The 21,833-nt window shown below is 39.0% G+C and overlaps 1 protein-coding gene across 5 annotated transcripts in view; it reads left to right on the forward strand.

The window, feature by feature from the left end:
- The window catches only part of LOC137195262 (multiple C2 and transmembrane domain-containing protein 1-like), a 163,552-nt gene that overhangs the window by 50,298 nt on the left and 91,421 nt on the right, over window positions 1-21,833 (forward strand). For 4 of the 5 annotated variants that reach the window (XM_067607516.1, XM_067607479.1, XM_067607488.1 and 1 more), the window contains exon 2: window positions 20,052-20,172. In XM_067607516.1, coding sequence (XP_067463617.1) covers window positions 20,112-20,172 — 61 coding nt within the window. In that variant the 5' untranslated portion in view covers window positions 20,052-20,111. Of the gene's footprint in view, window positions 1-4,504; window positions 4,620-20,051; window positions 20,173-21,833 lie in introns of those variants that run through there. The other variant, XM_067607498.1, reaches the window with a different exon arrangement.

Consider the following 21,833-nt stretch of genomic DNA (forward strand, 5'->3'; position numbering starts at 1 on the left):
CGTATTGAAACATATGTTCGGCATTACAAAATAGTGTAAATACTTTTCTATACATTCATGAACTGAGTCCACATAAAAGCCAGTAACAGAGGATTAGATGTCAGTAAATAAACAAGTAGATTTTTTTCACTTTAATGAAAGATTGAGATTAGGTTACAGGAGCTGAAACTCTACAAGTAATGTTCCTTAATTAAATGAAATGTTATGCAAATGGTTGTGTAAATGGTTTAAATACATACATGTTTGGGATGGTATCATCTAGATATAAGTTTTGTGCCATCTCCATTCTGTGTAGGATGTATTGGAGTCTGTCATCCATGTAAGAATAAAGAAAAACTCGGCCTCGGAAACTGTTCATAAGCAACCATTTAAGGCTGCTGAATGACAACATTCATCAGCTACTTAGGCTATTTTGGCTCCGAAATTGAGTTTTAGATTTTAAATAGAACTTCTAAAACTATGACTGATTACCTGTCAATATGCCCAGCGAAGTTCAGCAACAGCCAACATTTGCAGCATTTGGCTGGTATAAATGTCCCAGCTGGGGAGAGAAGGAGGTTCTTGATCTTTGAAGATGTGATCGATTTAAACCACAGTTTCACACATGGTTGCTTGGTTGCTGATTTTGAAGAGGGTCAGCGTGAAAGTAGTTAAAATGCTTCATTGGTTCTTATACCATTAAAACTAAACGCATCTAATATAGCAGATTGCTAGTAAATTGAGTTTCATAGCAGTCGATCTGTTCGTGGACGTGCTAATTTCTGAGTGTGGAATGAAATGTCACGATCGGTATTATCTGCAGGTTAAAGAATAGCTGCATTCACCTTCTTCAGTATGCAAATAGAGCCACAGTATATGGGGGATACTTAATCAGGTGGATATTGCTCAGGTGTTTTCTGACACCTAAGTGTTCATACATTACACTGCATTTCATATATCTGCAAAAAGCTTCTCAAGGTGCTGCATTTCTCAGAAGAAGCTTTCTCAGTAAAAAAAAAGCACACGGTCTAATTAATGATACCTGCTAGGCTTGTATAAATGTATGAATCTGAGTCATTCTGTTTCTCCATCTCACCCTCTCATGCTCTCCCTCTCACAATCTCTGTGTTTTTCTTCGTCGTCTGTCCATCACGAAGCACATCGCTTCTCATCCATCACAGTTACAATTCCCCTCACCTCTCAGTCTTTGCATATTCTAGCGAAGGTAACAGTGTAAAGGGTACACACTCCTGTCATGCTGCCAGTTGGTTTCTTTGGTAGTGTGGAGGTGGTACCAGAGCCTTTGATCTGCATCATCCTCGTGTTTGTGAAGGGGTGGCACTAGCTGGCACAGAGACAAGCCTCTCTATGTAGTGAAAATTGAGATTCATTGGATATTTAATTTGAGACATATTGTAGAAATGTATTGCATAATTCTTTGACATAAATAAATGGATTCAGTGCCATGCTTAAGAAGGAGATATTTTATAAAGATCTTTGGTAGATTATGACTGCAGTGATGCAAGCCCATCTGGTCAGTGTTCCTAACCTCATATGGAGCAGGTGGTGCTGGAACACATACAAGAGGTGTAGCTTTAAACACTTAAGCTTGCTATTATTTCCTAAATAACTGTTCTTCCATAACTTGTACAGCTTACACAACAAAAAAAAAACAATAAGAAAAAGAACAAAAAAAAAATCTAACAATCTGAGTAAATGCTGTACAGTATTTAAGCAATGTGCAGAGCAGTATCTGAGAAGATGCTGTTCAGACCAGATCTATACTCGGCATCACGACTCAGACAACGAGGGGAGGTGGTGCTGTGGGGAGAGGCAATGCTGATGGGAGGCCATGCCTTGTCACACATAGTCAATATATTGCTGTGAACCTCATTAAAAAGGGGGCATCTAATAACACACAGGAGCCTACACCCTCCCCAGTCTAGCAGGGGGAAATCCACATTGAGAGGAAAATATTGCAAAAAAAAGTAAGAAATTAGAAAAATGATGGACAGAATTTCCCTCCTGTCTCATTAGTATGTACGAGAGAAGGTGCAGCATACAACAAGAGAAAAAAAAATGCTAATACCACCACTGGCTCTGTGAGCTTTTGTTCAGTGTAGTAAGATTGTCAGTGGTTCACAGGGGAACAGCAACAAACAGGGGTGCATTCAAAATGAGACAATAACAGCCTGTTTATTTCCACACTTGGAGTTCCGATTTGGAGAAAACTATCTTACAGGAATATGAAGTCATAGAGGGTTGTTAATATTGCCAAACAGTAGAAGTGGAGAGTGTTACAATTTAAAAAGAATGCTTCTTTTCTTTACACATCATAAAGAATACAATATGTATGTACAGTATGTACAGTCCATGACAGCACTCCCATTAAAACTGTTAATTTTCTGTGAATATTTCGAGTGGCACATAAACAGGTGTTATGAGTCATAAACAGCAAACCAGGACCCAACAGGTTGAATCACATGGGCATCCACATAAACAAAACAAGAAGATTCTGGCAAGATGAAAAAAGTTGTTTTTTCATCTAAGCTAAAAAAATTAAAACCTGTTAGTGTAAATTTACCTAACTCAAATGATTCTTTGATATTCGCCTCATTCATTTAAATACATATACAATACATCACGAAGCAATAAGCCTATTTGGCTCATAAGCAGGGGTTCATTTTCATAAACCAAAGCTGCAATGAAGTGATTGTCATTCTGTGGTTAATGTCTCCCTGTTGCATGCTCAGTTTGGCATTTATAATAGCTAGGTGGATGGGTCACTGTCATCAAAAATACCAGAGTATCTGATTTGATTCGATTTGATTTATTGATTGGGGCACTGTGCAGTTTTTACACATTAAAGATGCACTGCACCGGCGTTAGCTCAGAGCTCATTTGCATCCGCAGTCCCCCACATTCAAAACATACAACAACACAACAACACTCAGTACAAAGCAGAACACATTATACAAAATACAAAGCTACACACAACAGCAATCACATACATCCGCAATGTCAATTAGAAATGAATAATGTAAACTTGTCAAATTAAAAGCAAGACTACCTGCGCTAACGAGAAGACCACAGATGAAGTTTAGACTCAGTGGTCACACAGCTGATTGGTCTTTAGTAGATTTTTTAATTTGGTCATATTAGTGGCTAATGTTTCTTTACAGACACACAAAAACATGACTGTGGCAGTTATAATGAGACACGACAACTACCCTAATAACTATGTTTACATGTCAGCAGTATTTAGAAAGTACGTAAGTAAAGTAAGAATACTTTACTCACATTACCAACTTGATTATATCTCTACAGCTATTGATAGAGAATACAAATGCCATGATTGCAGTGCTGTGCTTGTGTGGTTTCATTTATGACACTGATTTGTGACTCTTTAATGCATCACTAATGAGAGATATTAATGAGAGATACAGTAAGCAGTTAATGAGAGATAACACTCAACATTTCATGACTGTAATTACTTTTACATCAGCGATGATATTAATCACAGCAGTACATCATTTTAAAAGGAATCCCAAAAAAAAAAAAAAAGTGATGATTCTATCTTTTTGGTGCCTGAAAGCCCAAATATATATGTACAGTGCTGTGGTGGATGTGAGCCTGCAATCCATCAAAAAAGCGCATCAGCAGTGTTTTTGGTGTGGTTCTGTTCTGCTGTTGCAGTTGCTGAGCCAGCAAATGGAAGCGTGGATCAACATGTTCCTGACGGATGCGCTCTTCAGAGCTGCACTGTGCTCCTGTTTGTGAGGCGTGTCAGCGTGATCTCAGACTGGCATTTGACTCGCTTCTGGTTGGTTGACAGGTTGGGTTGGCAGCAGGGCGACCAGCTTGTCTGTCTGCGATGTCAGCAACACTTGACGCTTCCAGCTTGGTTTGTCGCCGCACGAAATTCAGTTGTGACAAACACATGGGAATAACCTGCTAATGCTCTGCAGGCTGCCAGCATGTTTGTTGTGTGAAAGATGTTTCCTGTTTCTCGATCTCATTGAGTCATTCTGTGTTTACTTACCCAAAAAGGCTGCTTATCTATCTATTTTACTGTCTGTGTCTCCATCTACCTGTCTCCAATTTCCCTCACCCACATCTCGTTTCGGGTTCCATCTTTTGTGCTGTCATAACCTCTCTGTCTAGTTTGCTGTTTTCTGTTCATCTTCTTCTTCCTCCCTTGAACACTCACTCTGTTCTACCCCTGCTCTTTCACCTCCTCCCACCTCCTCAGCCTCTGGGTTTCTGTGGAAGATCTTTCCTTTTTATTATTTATGGAGAGTGGCTGTGTTATGTAGCTGTCAGATGCGGCAGCCAAGAATGCAGTTTCTCTAGCATTAACCTGCACTGGATTCCAGGCACATTCATGTCTCATATTTTCTGAAAACAAACATGTCCTCCACAGAGTCCCTGTGAAAGAAATTTGTCACACCAGTCATCATGTGTTACCTCTCAGCAGAATGTGTCACAAAGGGGCTTTTAGTAGAGTTGCATCAGGAAGTGGTATTAACACATTTAGCACGTGTGGTTCAAAGCTGAAACAATTTATGGTAAATATGTTCGAAGGGGTAACATTTGAATTTTCCATGAGGGGCACTGACATACAGTTCTACATTAACACGGTGAGTGAAGGAATTCAACAGATTTTAAGATTTGTGGCTATTTAGGCTCAAGCTTTACAATTAATGTTTGCTACTAACAGTAACAATGTGATATTAACCTAACATGCTCTGTATGACTGTGTAAAACATACTGGCTGTGGATGAGAGGGGCTCAGGAGTTGACTGCATGCAGAGCTGCATTTCTGCACGTTTATGTTCTGCTTGTTCAGCTCGTGTTTGATAAATTGCTTTTACTGTCTCCCTTACTGGTCGATTTTGTTGCACTTACGGGTTAAAGCATTGTCATCATCGACTCAAATAAAAATATTACTTAAAGTCCATTGCAAAAATTTCCCCTTGAGGACAATAAAATTGATGTTACTTCTTGTAAAATCCAAAAAGCCAACTCTTGTAAAACCTCTTGTAAAAAAAGCTTTCAATTAGGCCACAGTTAATCTTTTAAATCTTTTGAAGCTGTGCTTCATTGGTCTTTCGGCATATTTTCAGTATGTCAGTATAATCCAATTAAAATGTGGACAGTAATTAAACCTCAAAATTTTTACTTGCAACCTATCACAGTACATTTAAATACTCCTTGAACACTTGAATAACTAAATTAACAGTGCTTAAAGGGAAACTTTGCCGATTTTCAACAAGCATTGTATCACTACAATGTGGGTAGTATATGCAAATGAACAATGTTTAACTTCCCTCCAGAGCTCCCTGCTCATTTGCTGGCAAATGTGCGCCACGTGTCCCAAAACGTGTCATCCATCAGTCAATGGAGATCTGCCTTAAACCACAAACTACGTTTCCACATTTTCTGTATTGGTACCTTCAAGGACGGTAAAATGTTGGTCTCCCAAAGCCCATCCCATGCTATGCTATTGATAGGGAAAAGCAGACACTGCTACTAAATACTTCAAAATATCAGTATTTTTGGAAGACAACTTGTTCCTTGATATGAGGCCCAATATTGAGCTGTTGAATCAGACACAAAAGAGTCTGGAAGAGAAAATGAACACCAGACCAGAGCTAAGCTAAGCTAAACTGCTAAGTTTATCTGTGATTCATCCAGAAGAACTGAATCTAACACAGAAAACATATATATATATAATGCTAGAGCAGAGATGTGATGCCACTATTGCAACTAATGAGGTTGAATATAGTGCTGTGTAATCAGACAAAACAGAATGTGGCGGAGAGGGCAACCGCTGAAACAGCATCAGCCAAGAGATGTGCCTGCAGTCAGGGAAGCGCCTTCATCATGACCGCCAGGGTGCACGGGATCGCAATTGGGAGAGAGACAGAAAACTGTGCTGCAACAAACTTTGCAGTGCTTTAATGAACCTGACTTTGTTTTCTGACAGAATGTTATATCGGACTTTGCCAAGTCTGAATACAGAGCAACAGTGAACAGCGATTGTGTTACCTGTACTTGTGGCTACATCCAGCGGTACCTGTTCAGCACTCAGTAGGTTGATCCACATGAATGACTCCAGCTCACTGGTTGGTGAGGGAAAACATTTTATAAATGAAAATAAGCCCCAGTAAAGAGATATAATGCTGTTGCTCACTAACTTTGTCTCTGCTAACTTTGTCTTTGGTACTCTGCTGGATGTGAACACACCGTTGGACCCCTTAAGAGCAGTATCCAAAAACTTTTCCTTAGTTTTCTATAGTAATAGGGCACAAATTTCAAAACACATTTCTACTACATAGGTGACCTAGTTTAAAGAAATCATCATATTCACATCGATGAATTTTTCCTTTAACACAGAGTGGACCATTGATTCACAAATCACAGGGCAGATGTGAAAGAATGAATTAAATTCTATCACAGCAAAAGATAAGCAGACTTCATGATAACAATGAAACATCCTCTGAACATAAATGTAATGTGGTCGACAAGAAGAAAACAAAGAGTTTATTGTGGTTTGTGTAAGACATGCTATGAATGTACACACACACACTCAGACCACAACTTAATCTTGCTCATCATCGGATTTACCATGAAAAAGGCTCCCCTCTTCTGCTCTCATGTACAACTCAGTGTTTATCAGCCGACCACCCATTTAAACACATACCAAAGTGGGCCAAGCCATGCAGGCTGAACTCTAACATCTGGTGTGACTGGGAGGGAGGGTCTTGACACAGCTGGCTGGAAGGATGGAAACTGGGTTACGCCACTAGGTATGGAGGTCAGAGCTGTAGATTAGAGGCACACAGAGGGCAGCTGTGGTGACATTAATGCTGGAATTATGCTTCTCTGGGCTGCACATAGGCGAAAAGGTCGCTTGGAGATGTTTGTGTGGGTGTTTCTTTTGTACTTGTGTATAGTACGTTTACTTTTTTTTTTTTGGTTTCCTTCTGGGAACCGATCGATTTACTTGACATGCAGGTCTGCAAGACGCGTTGTTGAGATTTGGAGGGTGTGTGCATTGACTCCTCTGCAATGCTCTGTGACTAAGTGTTACCCATAACGCCCTTCTCTGCATAGCTTTTATGACATTAATGCTTATCTTTGGATAAACAAAACTCCAGTTTTAGAAGGGTAATGATGATGTCCGGGCTGTTAGAAGGAGCAGAGCACATAATCATTAAGGCACACTGCTTCTTTGTGATGAGTCTGGTACTTTGTTGTGGTCCAGAGAAAGGGACAGTATGAAAGAGATGATGATGTTTCCGTCTTTATATTGTTTTATCTATCATTCTCACTCTGTTTATGTTTATGTTTATTTCAGCCATCTTCTACTGTCTTTCGCATTCTCTCTGCTCTGTCTTGGCTTCTTTGATGTAAGACCTCACATGGGGCATGAACAAGGTTTTCTACTATGTCCACTTTGCTCTTATAATAACCAATTCCTCATAGCATTGCTGCAATCTAAAGAGAAAACATTACATAATCATATATACACACACCACTGCATTTACTGTTTGTACACTCAAGCCTTAGGTTCACTGGGTGCATCATTTTAATGAATTCAGACAAGTTGCATGACGCATGCAGTTTGTGTCAATTGTGACTTTATCTCTTGGTTTTTTTTCTTTTCTTTCCTTGTGTAAGCTCTCACTTGCATGAAATTACTGCAGATGCAACAGATTATTATTATCACTGTTACAGCGAGGACTTTATTTGTATACGATCCAATCCTACAGCTTTCTGAGTTCATAATTACGGCTAATTCGGTGTTTAGTTATATCTGCAAACATAAATAATTGGAGTTCCAGCATTGTGTCTTAAGGCAATACAAAGCTACTTGTTTTCTCCACCAGCAGTAAGCTCAATGTCTCCTCGGGGCTTGTTAAACTCTGAGGATATTCTAACCTGACTTGACAGGAATGTATGCAGCACTCCTTCCACTGTGTACAGGATGTCAAAGGAGACAGATAGAGAAAACAAGTCAGCTCAAACACTTCTACTCCTCAGTTGATTCGCTGTTTTCCTGCCTTTGTCCCCAAATAGCAAGACACGCTTCCCCTACACATTCACCTCATGAATGGGTTAAAGACCACCACTGCTACTGACCACAGACTGAAGAGAGACTGTCACTGCAGGATACCTTGAACAAGAACAGACAGAGGAAGAAGTCTTGTCCTTGGTGATTGTGATTGCCATTGAAAATGTGTTGATTTAGGCCCCATCTCTCTCCATCTTTGTTTAGGAGTAGTTTCTCTTTGTGCTTACTGTTTAGTCACCCAATATCATTTACAGTAATTATTCTTCTTTTCTCATCATTCATCGTGCTCTACACAATGGAGCTCACGTCTACCTGATTAATGCCTACTGCTCCTTCTTGTAATGATATCTGCAGGATTATAAAAGATTAATGTTTTGTAGTTTAATGACAGTTCCTTAAGAGCTATTATTTGCCTGTTCATTCATCTCCTCCAAAGTAGTTCTTTTATATCACCGATATAAAGAGTTATTGATTGTTGTAATGGATGGATGCAAAAAAAAAACCCTCTGGAAGTCAATCATCTGATGACTATTGAACTGCAGATCAAGGGGGGGATTAGTATGTTTTGACCAAGTCAGGGTTTTTAATGAACACACAATTTAAAGACAGATGCTTGGTGTTTATGCTACATTTACTAGCACCTGACCATGTTGACACTTAAATTATTTTAAGAGCATCGTGTGAAATGTGTCACTGACCAGAATTCTACCTGCTTTCACCAAAATTAACGTATCGCTGACAGCTGTAACTGCAACTATATTGTGTTTTTAAAGACAATGTAGCAAGACGATACACTAGCCAATGAATTATTAAAACCCATAACTAAAGCTGTGTATCCCCAAACAAACAACTCAATGAGAAATATTGCAGCTATTTATTCAGTGTATAACTTATACTTTATAACTATGTTGGGTATAATGCTGATACAGTAGCTGAGTTTCAGTGTAGATGCCAAACCCATACTTTTTTTTAAACATTAGACATCACAGACACACTATAATTAGACAGACTGCGAGACTGATGATGGAGCTGTGCAATGATGCTCTCTCTCTCTCTTTTTTTTTTTTTTAAAGTACCATACTTTTTGTCACTTGCAGTGGGGAGTGTTGTTAGACGTTAAGACTGACGCATTTGTGGTGTGGTGATGGTGGTTGTGCTGACATTTAATCTCATTCCAATAAATAGCAGCTCATCTGTCTAGTTCACAGTGCTGTACCAATGAAGTCTTGTCTTACCAGAGCTGTCACACAGTATCAGTTTTAGTTAAAACATCATTTCAAGAACTTCTCACCAACTATATGCAGAATTTAAGGTATTTCAACATTAAAAAAGTAGGGAGGAAGTTGGAATGACTCATTTCTCAACTGACACGTCATAAGTGAACTCTCCTTCTTTCCTTCCTATTCACAGTAACTCTACTTTTTAATCACGTCACTGCTTTCTATCTCCATGACTCTCCCTCACTGGGTTTCTCTTTTGTGATCATGAACGATTGATAGACTGTGAAATATAACCATCTGGCGTGTTAAATCATATTTTAGCATCAGGATATGGGACAGGAGAGGAAGTATATATTTGACATTAGCTTCTGTCTCAGGGAAAGCAGTGACATTCAGTGATAAATGTGAGTGTAACTGTAAGCCTATAAATTTAAAGTCTGTGGTGCATGCAGATGACAATATAATGTGACAGATTCAATTCAGTTATTTACCATATTTTGTCACTGTTGATTCATCTACTGATTAGGAGTTTTACAGTCACTTATTCAAACACATCAGTAAGTGTTTCAGCTGTTATCAGCAGGACATTATACCTGCTGCATCAAAAGACTCATTACCCCAGTGAGACCTGCTTTATCTATGATGCTATAAGAGAGTGAAGAAGCTCGGTCTTTGTACAGTGCACTCCTAGACTGTTATTAAGAAAAGAACACACCAAAGAGACCTCATTATCTAGCTGAGTGGGTGTGGGCTGTCTACCTGTCTGAGCCCTGCTCTGGCTCTGCGTTCTGTCACATTATACATTACCCGGCTACACATACTCAATAGAGGGCAGACTCAATAATGGCCCTGAGATACTGGTATTTAATGGAGCAGCTTATTTCGTTGGGAAAGTTTAATGGAGAACATTTGTCAAGATTCTGTGACTGGCACCGTGTGATGAGAGCGAGAAATATGTGCACATTTATCTGTGCCATCACCAGTTTGCACAAAAAACACAATATAGTGCCAATATGAAAATGAATTTAATATTGAGAAGAGTCTGTAACATGGCAGAGGAGAAGTGGTTTTGTGTTTGTGATACTATCATGCAGGCTAAGTGAGAGGAGGAAGAAAGCAGAGTAAAAGAGATGACTGTGATTGGAAGAGGCAGTGGTGAATGGTGGTGATTCACTTGTCATTGATGAAGCGATGACTTTATTGAGTTGCTGATAAATGCCTTTGCCATCTGTGACTAATGCCGGTTGAATGGAAAAATGAGTCAATCACTAAGCAATGTGTGGGTTTTCAAGTGCAAAATTTGTTTGTTTGTTTACTGTATTAAATCCAGTTATTGAGGTCATTCCTCTTTACGTGATAGACGACTAATAGGACTTAAAAGAATTCAGTCTAATGGATGTCTGGAGGTGAATCACAAGTAGTTTTTAAAATATGACGCTCACATTCTCAAGCAATCCTTTAACTTTTTAAAAAAGTTTTTTTTCAGGCCCCATTTACACCTGGTATTAACATGTAATCTGTATCGGGATACATTGTCTGGATAATGACATCAAATCCATAGGTTTTTGCATTTACACCTATTACAATGCATTCTTGTTTTTTCAATTGTGCCCATGTTGTGCACAATATAGAAATTAGCTAGGCGGAGCTAGCCAACTTGTCAACAAACATGGCGCGTCTCAGGTCAATGAAACTGCTGCCACGAACTGACGTCATTAATTTCTAAATCACTTTTTGAGAAGACTGCTACTGCTGCTACTATAGTTTTTGCAGGACTTGCTTTAGCTGGCAGGAAGAGGCAGAGCTAGGTTACCCTTCAACTTACTGGGCCAGTTTTTTCCTTATGAATACAGTCACGCTGTGATTGCATTTCTAAGCACATTTACACCTTGCATTAACGTGCGTTTTTACTTAGGTACTGTATCCAGATACAGGTAACATGTTAATACCAGGTGTAAATAGGGCCTAAAAGAGGCTAAATAACTAGAGGTGGCTGTGTTGCAACTGTTATTAAAGACGTTTCAGGCAGGTCAATCACACAAGCTATAGCATGGGCAGATTTTGTAGAAATGTACTGTAATGTACTGTAAGATATAGCTGGAAACAACCTCAGCCTGAATCTCTTCCTTTCCAGTATTTGCCACCCCCATATGTGCTATAATTAGATTGAGTACATGAAAGATGCATTTCTAGAAATTCAACAGGCCTCACAGGCAGACCTCAAGAGCCTTAGCTTCCTTATGTGTCCATGATTACAAGTGTATGTGCATGCGAGTGTGTTCAGACATTGATGCGCATGTTGTAATTTGTGGGTATTTCAAAGGCTATGGGTAATAATTGCAAACGGGGTTGAAATTAACGATTATATATTAAATGTCTTAGTCTATCACATGTCAGAAAATGTGCAAAAAGTCAATCACAATTTTCTAGAACCCAACCAGCTGCCTTTAAATTAGTTGTTTTGTCTTACCAACAGTCTTAAACCCATTCAATTTACAATGATATAAAACAGAGAAAAGCAGCAAATCCTTACATTTGAGAAACTTAAACAAGGGAATATTTGGCATAAATGCGTCATAAATGACTGAAACGATTAACCGATTATCAAACCAATTGTAAATTAATTTTCTGTTCTTCAACTAATTGATGAATCATTTAAGCTCTAATTGCAAAGTATCATATCTGAGGGAGTTGGTGTTATTGCAAAATGTAAACTGTTACATTAATACTCTGTGGTCATATAGCCAAAGCTGTGCTCTGTTTTTTTGGTTGTTGTTTTTTTGCTAGTGTGTAGGGCTGGACAATATATTGATATCATATTGATATCATGATATGAGACTAGATATCGTCTTAGATTTTGGATATAGTAATATTATGATATGGAATAAGTGTTGTCTTTTCCTGGTTTTCCTGGTTTGAAAGGTGATATAATTTTCTGAACTTACCAGAAAAATCTCATTGTGTAAATATTTTTGTGAAAGCACCAATAGTCAATATCAATATCGAGGTATTTGGTCAAAAATATTGTGATATTTGATTATGTCCATATCACCCAGCCCTACTAGTATTTCTATGTATACATGCAGAAATGTGTGTAGGTGTTTTACATGCATATGGTGCTGTGCTTCCATGTTTCCATCTTGGAAGCACTGAAATATCTGTTTGATGGATGACTGTGCGGGCAAAGCTTGTTAAGAGGCTCTGTGGCTGAAAATGAATCCATAAAGAAAAATAATGAGATCACTGTATTAGCCTGTGAAATACTGCAACTCTGACTGGGAGCTGGACGAGTTTCAGCCTACTATTATTGAACAGATTCACTTTATACGCTATATTGTGTTGAAAACATGGGGATATGTCATACCTCAAATATTACAGAAAGGTTTTTCATTTTTCTGGAGTAGCGAAGCAACACTCAGCTAGTATGTTATGTTTTTGCCAGCACAAAACCTAGATGCATACCCTCAAGGAAACAAGTTCAAAAAGACTAGAGAAGAGATAACAGACCTCAGTAGTAGTATGTGCCAGTTTTTTTTAACCTCCTCTTACAGACATCTGCAATGTGAGGTACATTTTCAGTGTTCTTAATTATTAATAATCATTTCCTACATGTGGGTCTTCCTGTTTGCACGTTCACCTGCGTTTATTAAGGAAGTATGTTTTCATTCATCATTTTGTCAACGCGTTAAACAAGACATTATATTCTAAGTTAGGTGCCAGAGTCATTGAAATACACAGATTTTACTTTTAAACACATGACCCCGAGAGATAAAACTGCGTAGTCCAGTCAGTGTGGCATAGCAGTGTGATCTAAGACATTTTAAGTGCATCTATCTTTGAGTAGGACTCAATCAGATTAAAACAACAAAATAATACAGTATTTTGAATTTGTGAATACTTTCCAGGCTGTTTACACTTTTCTCTGTGTTTAATTACTTAATTAATTAATTAGTTTTATGATAAGTAGAAGGAATTGGCATCTCAACTAAAAGAAGGAGGACTCTCATAATGTTCTTGTTAATGAGCAAAGCAGGTAGAGGTTATTGTAATGCAGGAACAGAGGTGCAGAGCCTGGAAATGACCTGCCACAGCATTGAGTGATTTAGCTCTGGGCTAAATACAGGCTTCCTCCTCCATGAAGACACCACTGTCATGACATATAATCTAGGAAAAGAAATATATGACTCTGGTTGATATCCCAAAGGGGACGTTTTCTAAGCCTTTTCTAAGCCTTTTAAATGTGAAATGTGAACTTGCATAAAACTTCAGCAGCAGTCAAGGTTAACCTAACCTAGACTAAAACTATGGCACAGCACGATCATGTAGCACAACTTCAAAATGATGTCACCATCAGCCACCATCACCAGAAACTCAAATATGGGATGCATACTCAGATAATACTCAGACGTTTCTCATTTTACAACATTATAACCTTTTATCATGTACCTTAGCAACCACTGTAGAGTTAAACTGAACCTTTCACAACTTGTCATTATCTCCCAGAGCCTGAGCAGCTTCTTTGGCAAGGAGGGGAAAGTTACTGTGGGTCATGCGGGGACATTGAAAAGAAATACAACATCATGAGCTGCCAGATGAGTAACCTGGTCTTCTGAGCTCACTACATTTTTTTTTTTCCTTTTTATGAGTTTGAGACTGCTGCTAAAACTGGACGCTCAAGAGGAAGATGTTGATTGAATTTCAGTTTGCTGTACAAATGTGTCACTGAAAAGTCAAATATACTAAACTGAACTGAACCTGCTGCTGGTTTCTGTTATAAATTGTATAACAGAAAAGTGAAAAGTGTTTGTGGGTCTTTGTGGGTTCGTGCTGCACAGTGTAGCTTTAATTAAGGTGTATGGGAGTCAACAGAAGTGAGGCAGTTTGACTAAGTGTTTTTTTATGGCTTCATAATTGATCTGAAGCAGTATATCCAGATAATCTACTCCTGACACTCTTGTGCCCTCCCTCTTAGACTGTAAGCAGATAACATTTATTGTGTCTGGCTGGAAGTCTGTTGGTGTTAAATAATCCTGTTGAATATTTTTCCCTCATCCTTTCAAAGAAGCTTGAAACATCATCTTTCTTACTTATTGCTGAAGGACCAGCTCTCCTTTCTATGATTGACTGTTGATAACATTCACACATGCACACAAAAATGAAGGAGCAGGCAGCACACACACACACACACACACACACACACACACACATACACGCTCTGTGCATGTAATCACATGCAAACAGCCCCCAGGAGATGATGGTAGGATGCAAGGTTGCCATCAATATTTGCAATACAATGTTGAACCCCTTTCATCCCATCAAAGTAGTATTTAGTTAATGGAAAAGGAAATTGGTATTGATTGATATTTGAATGGATTCAGCTGGGATTTAGTCAAAAGGGTTTGAAGGGAAATGCTGAAGGCTTGTATCCAAATACACTTCACAGTGTAGTTCTCCAGGGATTATTTAATGTAAATGTAAAGTGCTCTGATAGTTGAATCTCAATGGAGCGGTGCCACATGCAGCTGTAATGGAACTCTTTCCTAATCCTGTATTTACATCGTGCTGCGTTGGGCAAGATGCACACTCACACAAACACACATACACACAGACACACACACTTCTGGCTCCGAATGGGCAAAGATTTCTGGAACATTGCTTATTTTTCTCAGTTTTGAATGGTGAATGATTGTGAGTAGTACAATAGCTAAATCTAAAAGATCATATTTGTGCTCATTTTTACTAGACATAAGTTGTATATATCTGAGTGCACCATGTGTAACACTGGAATACTTGCATTACAAATAAATTGCGATGAAGTGTAGGCCGAATAAGCACACTCATACACACTGCGTGTTGATCTGTACAGTCTCCTGCTGCCAGAGGGTTTATTGCTTTCTGGAACAGGAGAGAGACTGAAAACTAGGTTGTGGTGACTATTGTTTAGTTCTCTGTCAGCTTCAAAGAATCATGAAACACAGAGCAGGTGGAGTGGGAAGAGTCTTGGCTGCCTTTCCTTTCTCTCTTCTCCGTAACTGTCAATGTGAATTTGTGTAGTGTGTCTTTTTAGTGCGTTTCTCGTCACTGAGGCCTCAGTGTGCAGAGGGTAAGGCTCAGGTCTCCTGGACTCAGGGGACAGGATGGAGGTGAATCCTCTCTTGTGAGTCTGTCCCAAAAGGATGGATAAACAAAACGACTGGTTCAAGACCCAGAGTCTGTGTGTGTGTGTGTGTGTGAGTGTAGGAGAAAGAAAGCGTGTGTGTATGTAGTTTGTCACTTTGTCACAAGACTTATTTTTACTTGACTTGTACTTAACTTTTTGTTTACTTTCTCGTTGGATGGAATCCTTAGATATGAATTGTGGACAATATTTACTTAATGTTTCACATTTTTACATAGTTTTTCCTTCAAAACCCATAAAATATAACAAGACACTCCTATTTGTTTGCTGTTGTGTTTTGAATTGGTGCACCAGTATTGGAGTGTAAGTCACCAACATTTTCGCATAAAAATATGCTTTGTGTTGTGATTACGTGTGTATAGCATATGATTTTCTCTATTTTACATTATTATAAACTTAATATGTTTGGATTGGAGTTGGTCAGACAAAACAACCAATATGAAAACCTAACCTTGAAATTGTGATTGGGGGTGTTTTTCACTATTTTCCTTTTTTTTTTTTTTTTTTTTACATCTTATACATTTAACATATATACACAATACTGTGTAAACATTTTGTATTTCAGATTTCATCAGAATTTGACTGTTTAACACATGAAAGAAAGGAGAAAATAATACATCCGCTTTCTTTGCAGTTTCTCGTGATGTTTGTTTGCTCTGTTTCAATGGAACTCAGAGGCAATTTCACATGTAAGACATTTTTAGAAACTGCTCCTATCTTTGGCAAAAACATGCTGAGATTTTAAATGGCAAATCGTGAGAGGGTAAAATGGACATTTTTCTTGTGGGATTTTATGACATAAGATGCTTATTCTGCTCCTGGCACCAGATCAACCCTCTTCACCCAATGGGGAGCAAAGGTCACTTCCTTTGGTTTGGACTTCGGACACGCAACACTTGCAAGCCCTCAACTGCTTGTTCTGTCTTTCCTTTATATATAACAGTTTTAACTTGGTGGTCTGTTTTCTCTAGTTGCTTGTTTTAGCAATGATTACATTGATCCTATCAGATATACCATCGCTCACTCAAAGAACTTGTGCTATCTACAAATTCACTTCAAATCCTGTGCTCCCTCTGTGTGTCTGTGCTCGACCTGAGTTTTAACTTGTGTGTCTGTTAGTAGTATTGTACAGCATATACACACAAAGAAAAAGAAAAGAAAAATAGCCAGTAGTGAACATTGCATACATGTACCTCAAAGAAAAGTAACACTGACATTTTCTGTGGGCACAGTGAGTCAGGGGATTTCCATTTTTTCTTAATCTCTGTGCAGGCATAGACCCCAGGTGGTGCTCAGGCACCTTCCCTCTTGGCTTCTGACTAGATAAGTGCCCTTTTTGTGAGACATTTCTTTTCCATTTCTTTTTCTAAATTCATATTTTAGTTTTTAAATTTGGCCCATGGCATCAATTCTCATTTAAAAGTATTATGTAATGCCCGACAACTGCATGTGAGTTCTAATTCTGTGAGACTGCGTGAGCCCCTGCCCATCCCAATAACAATAGTGTTTCCCCTAAGCCCTGGCATTGTTTGTCACAGGTGTGAAATGAAATAAATATGCGTGGTTAAAAGTCTACACAATCATATTTGGATATCGCTCCTCTCCTCCTTACTCCTTATCTCTTGTTTCCTTCTCCTCTTCTCTCCTCCTGTCTTCCTCTCCTCTCCTCTCCTCTCCTCTCCTCTCCTCTCCTCCTGTGTCAGCAGCTCTTCTGTTAGCAGCACTATTCAGGCTCCAAGGGCTTTTGGGGGAGAAGGGCTTTAAGATGCCACCGGAGCAATTAGCCGCAGGCTCTAGTAAAGCCCCCCCAACCTCACTCACACACCTCCCCCCCTCCTCCTTCACGGCCTGCACTTAAATCACACTCTACCAGCCATTTTTGAGGCGGTATGACTCCCTCCTCCTCTTCCTCAGCTTTCCATCCTGTCTCTTGTCTGCAGTTTCCTGTCTGGTTCAGGACAACGAGACTGATAGAGTTAATTTTTATTTCCTGAAGGGTTTCCACTCTGAGAAAGAGTCTGTATTTATTGGTGAACAGGACTTAAAAGTCAACCTGATGAATTTTTACTTCTGAGTGTAAAAGTGTAGATTTAGATCAAGTTCTAGCAAAAACTGCAGGATTTGTTCTGATGAGACGCATTTTGACAGTTTGATTGATTCCCTATGGTTTGTAAAAGTGATCAAAGTTGCTCCGGTTGGTTCCTCTGCTCACTGTGTGTGTCTGTGTGTGTGTGTTCATACTGCAGCAGCATTGTCGCTGCGCTGCCTGCTGATCAGTGAGACGACCCAACAGACGTGTAATGTGAATTCATGTATTCAGTTATCAGTGCCCTTTTTTTTTTGCTTGAGCACCTGCCCCCCCCCCCCAACAACATATCTGTGCCTGTTGCTGTGTGTTACGATGTGACTCGACTTGACATTGTGCTGCAGACTGTGTGTCTCTGTGTCACTGTTTGATGGTAACATTTAAAGCCAAAAGGGCTTAATGTTACAGGGTCAGACCCCCACACAATCCACACACAATCCACACACAAACACAGAGTTCAGTTACAGTAAATGAAATGCACTGCTGACCCCAGGTTTATCCTATCCAATCAAATAGCTTTAACTCTCTGTCTGTCCCTGGATGTTCACATTATATTTCTCCAGATATTTTCTGAGCTGGTGCACCTGTTACCGAGCAGATTAGATGTTGTTTTTGAGATTTATTATAGTTTTTCATTTTTTCCCAAAAGATCAACTCTGTTTTCCCTGTTTGACAGCAGGTGCTGTCAGGCTGAAATTGTTTTGGATCGTCTTTTCCGTGGAGATTTGTGAGTTCCAAGCTTTAAATGCCACCACATTTCTTGCCCAGCTGCTTTGGTTTTTGATTTCGCTGTGTAAAGTACGCACTATGCTCTGCACATAAGTAATTAATTACTGCTCTTATTGTAATGACAGCGTAATGACAGCGTAATGACAGCGTAATGACACTCTTTTAAACAGGTGCCAGTAGGCTGCCAGTGCTGAAATTATTATTATTTTATTTTAAGAACATTTTATATATTGATACCCCTCAAAGTGTAGTTTAATAGTCAGCTTTGTCTGCACTATTTTGGATGGACTTTATTTCAGTTAAATGTTTAATATAATACAAATGTCTCCAACAGCCTCTTGTACAAAAATTAGATTTGCTCACTTATTGTAGTTTGTTTATTTAGCAAATTCCATTTTCTCATCTACAGGAAATGATAATTAATCATGATATTCATTACAGATAATTATATTACTCGTTTTTTTTAAGGCAGCACAGGCTAATTGCTACATTGCAATGGGACTACATCGACCAAAGTGTAGTAATTAAAATCACCATTATTAACCTGTAGCCACAGTGCAGGGTTATCCCAAAATAATGGAAGAACGTTTCTGCACCATCATATTCTACTATTGATAGCACCATCATACACAGAAATACTGGGGACTCTTCTGTTTTGGGTTGTGTTTTCCAACCCTCACTGTTCCTGCTTTTTGTTGAAACCGATAAATAGAATACGATTGCTCTATGCAGTCAGTTTGTGTTTAAGGACAGCCAGGCATTATGCTGGAGGAAAATAATGTTATGATGACAGTGTTAATAGAGAGTCTCCTCGGGGATCTTCCTTCTCTTTCTTTCCATTTTCATCCTTATCTTGTTTTTAGCTGTTCTGAGATCTCTCTGCTCTTGTGCGTCTCTCAAGAGGGAGTTGCTCTTATGCTAGCATTGGTAGTCCGTTAGTAGCCTCCCAGTGGCCCACTAGCATTTTTCTGCTCTTTTATAGTTATTCTTAGCCTCATCTCAGAGTACGATAGCTGGGCACACTTGACAGGAGTGCCCACGCACGGGTTGTCTAATGGGCAGGAGAGAAATGAGGGCGGGAGAATAAGGAGCAAGAGATAGAGAAAGCAAGTAAGATGTAGTGGATCTCAGAGAATGGCTTGGCTTATCATGCGGCTTGCTAATGTGCCTCTAGCTCCAACGGGAGCCACGATGAGAGCCGTCGGGGGTTCCCAGAGAACAGCACTGACCTCAGGGCTGCAGCGTGACATGCAGATCCACAGAGATGACCTTCCAAGAGCCTGATGCTCAGAAGCTTCCAGAGGAGATTTCATGCTTGCTATGATTAATAAACATACTACTCAAGCAACATCTACTATGTAATGTGCAAATATTCATTTGCTCTCTCTGTTTACCTTTTCGGTCTATTCCTCTGGGTTTTTTTCTCTCTATGTAATGTGATTTATTCAGAGCTTAATGATGCTGCGGAAAAAAAACTTATTAGTAAAGAACAAAAAAACAACCTGAAGTTAAAGATTCAGTGATATTGTTGGGTCCACTAGTGCTGAGCCTTTTCAATAGTTTAGTTTGTGTCCATTTATTTCTCTTTTCCCCCCTTTTTTTTAACTCTTTGATGACCAAAGTGTACAGATGGGTCTGGCTTACACTGAATGCCTCATTTTCTTATTATTTTGTTTTTCTCTTGTCCTTCTCTTTGCCCTTATACAAACTACTAAGCTGTGTTCATTTTGGACTGTACTGGTTTACCTGGAACACTTATGTTACTTCTTCTCTCTACAGGGCATCAACATAGTGGGGCCCAGTAATGCAGAACCCCCCCCTCGACCTCCTAGCCCAGCCATGTACCAGCTGGATATCGTCCTAAAGAAAGGGAACAACCTAGCCATCCGAGATCGCACAGGTAGGGGTTCTGTTTAATCATCCTGTTACTAGAACACCATCAAGGTTTATGTAGAGAGACAGGTTTTACAGCTTTATGTTGCCCTTATCAAGCCCACCAAAAGCTTCCCTGTTCTGTCCTCTGTCCACCTCCTTCATTTATTTGGTCACTTTCACAGGGAATACAACACACAGATACATCTTACCATCCTCAAAGAACTGAAATATCTATGTCTTTGTTTCATTGTTATTGTATCTTCTGTTCATCTGCTGTCTCTACTGCTTTAGGAGTCTCTCCCCAATTTTATATATGTCTTTTTTTGTCAATGTAATATTTCTCTGGGCACTACTATTTTTATATTCTTTCACCTCTTCATTTTTTTTTTCATATTTCGCTTCTTTTCTTCTCTCTCTGATCTGTCTCCTCATGTAGGATTTTATTAAATCACACTTTTCATTTGTGCAGCTCACTCCATTTTGTATGTGTGAAGTGAGATGGAATTACAGGGAATAATGTGGCACATTTCCTGTGCATCTAAGCATGAAAAGAATCCAGCTTTGGTTTAAGCTAGAACATTGTCACATTTTGAGCCAAAGCTGTTGATGTGGTATGATCCTCCTGCATACTATACTTTGACAAAATCATATTGTATTTCCCTTAAGTAAACAGCATGATAGATGACAATAAAGGCAATACACAATAAAGTCGAAACAAATTCCATTGTGGGAAGTTTATCTATCTATCTCTATGTACCAGTATGAAATATATTATCTCATATTAAGCCACTCTTCTTAATAGGATTTGCTGCTTCTCCAGAGTTGTTGTATAATAGCGATTACACCACAAGTGCAAGATAGTGGAAGCTCTCTGAACACAGCTCTTATACTGTACTTAAGCAGGTGATTATGTCTGGCATAGCTGAAGGACCAGCCAGCAAAAACACGGAAGGGCAGGGACATTCTTATAAACTTTCTGAGATGACAGTTTGGATCATGACTGATGCACAGGTCTCATTAGCGGTTATAGCAGTCATCATGATGACAGATATGAATAAGCTGCACTCTTCTTTCCTGTACATTTTGCTACAACATGGGACTACCTGTCCCTCTGGATAATGAACAGTGAGTTGCAGAGTGCACCTGTCCTGTCCTGAGCCCATCAAGACAGCTCATTAGAGAGAAGGAGAGACAGAGACACATAAATAATATGGTGGACTCAGTGAATTCAATGTGAGCAATAATAACAGGCAGTGTTGTAACACAAACTGCATAAATTGTTTTGTCACACAGTCAGGAGTTATTCTGAATATGAATACAATACAACTTGATGCTAAACTTTAAAATGTACTGTAGATACAGTACTGTCAGGTCATTTACATGTTGCTGCAGCTTTACAGCAGGCGAGGGATGAAGAAGACTGACATGGGATTGGTGGGATTTTGTATTAACCAGTCTCCCTTAGAAGAAACAAACAGAAGTAGTTTGCTGGATACTAATCACTTCATTATTTCCCAAACTAGCGTAGCATCATACCAAGATACCCAAAACACTGCTTTTTCAGTACCTTGAAATTTTAGTATCAATACAGATTTAAAAACCACTAAAATATTCACCATAAAACACTGGAATTATTTCTCTGACCAACATGTAGAATGGTTTAAAAAGGTCTATATGTTAATTGTA

Source organism: Thunnus thynnus, chromosome 2 (assembly GCF_963924715.1).
Source record: "Thunnus thynnus chromosome 2, fThuThy2.1, whole genome shotgun sequence".
Lineage (NCBI taxonomy): Eukaryota > Metazoa > Chordata > Actinopteri > Scombriformes > Scombridae > Thunnus > Thunnus thynnus.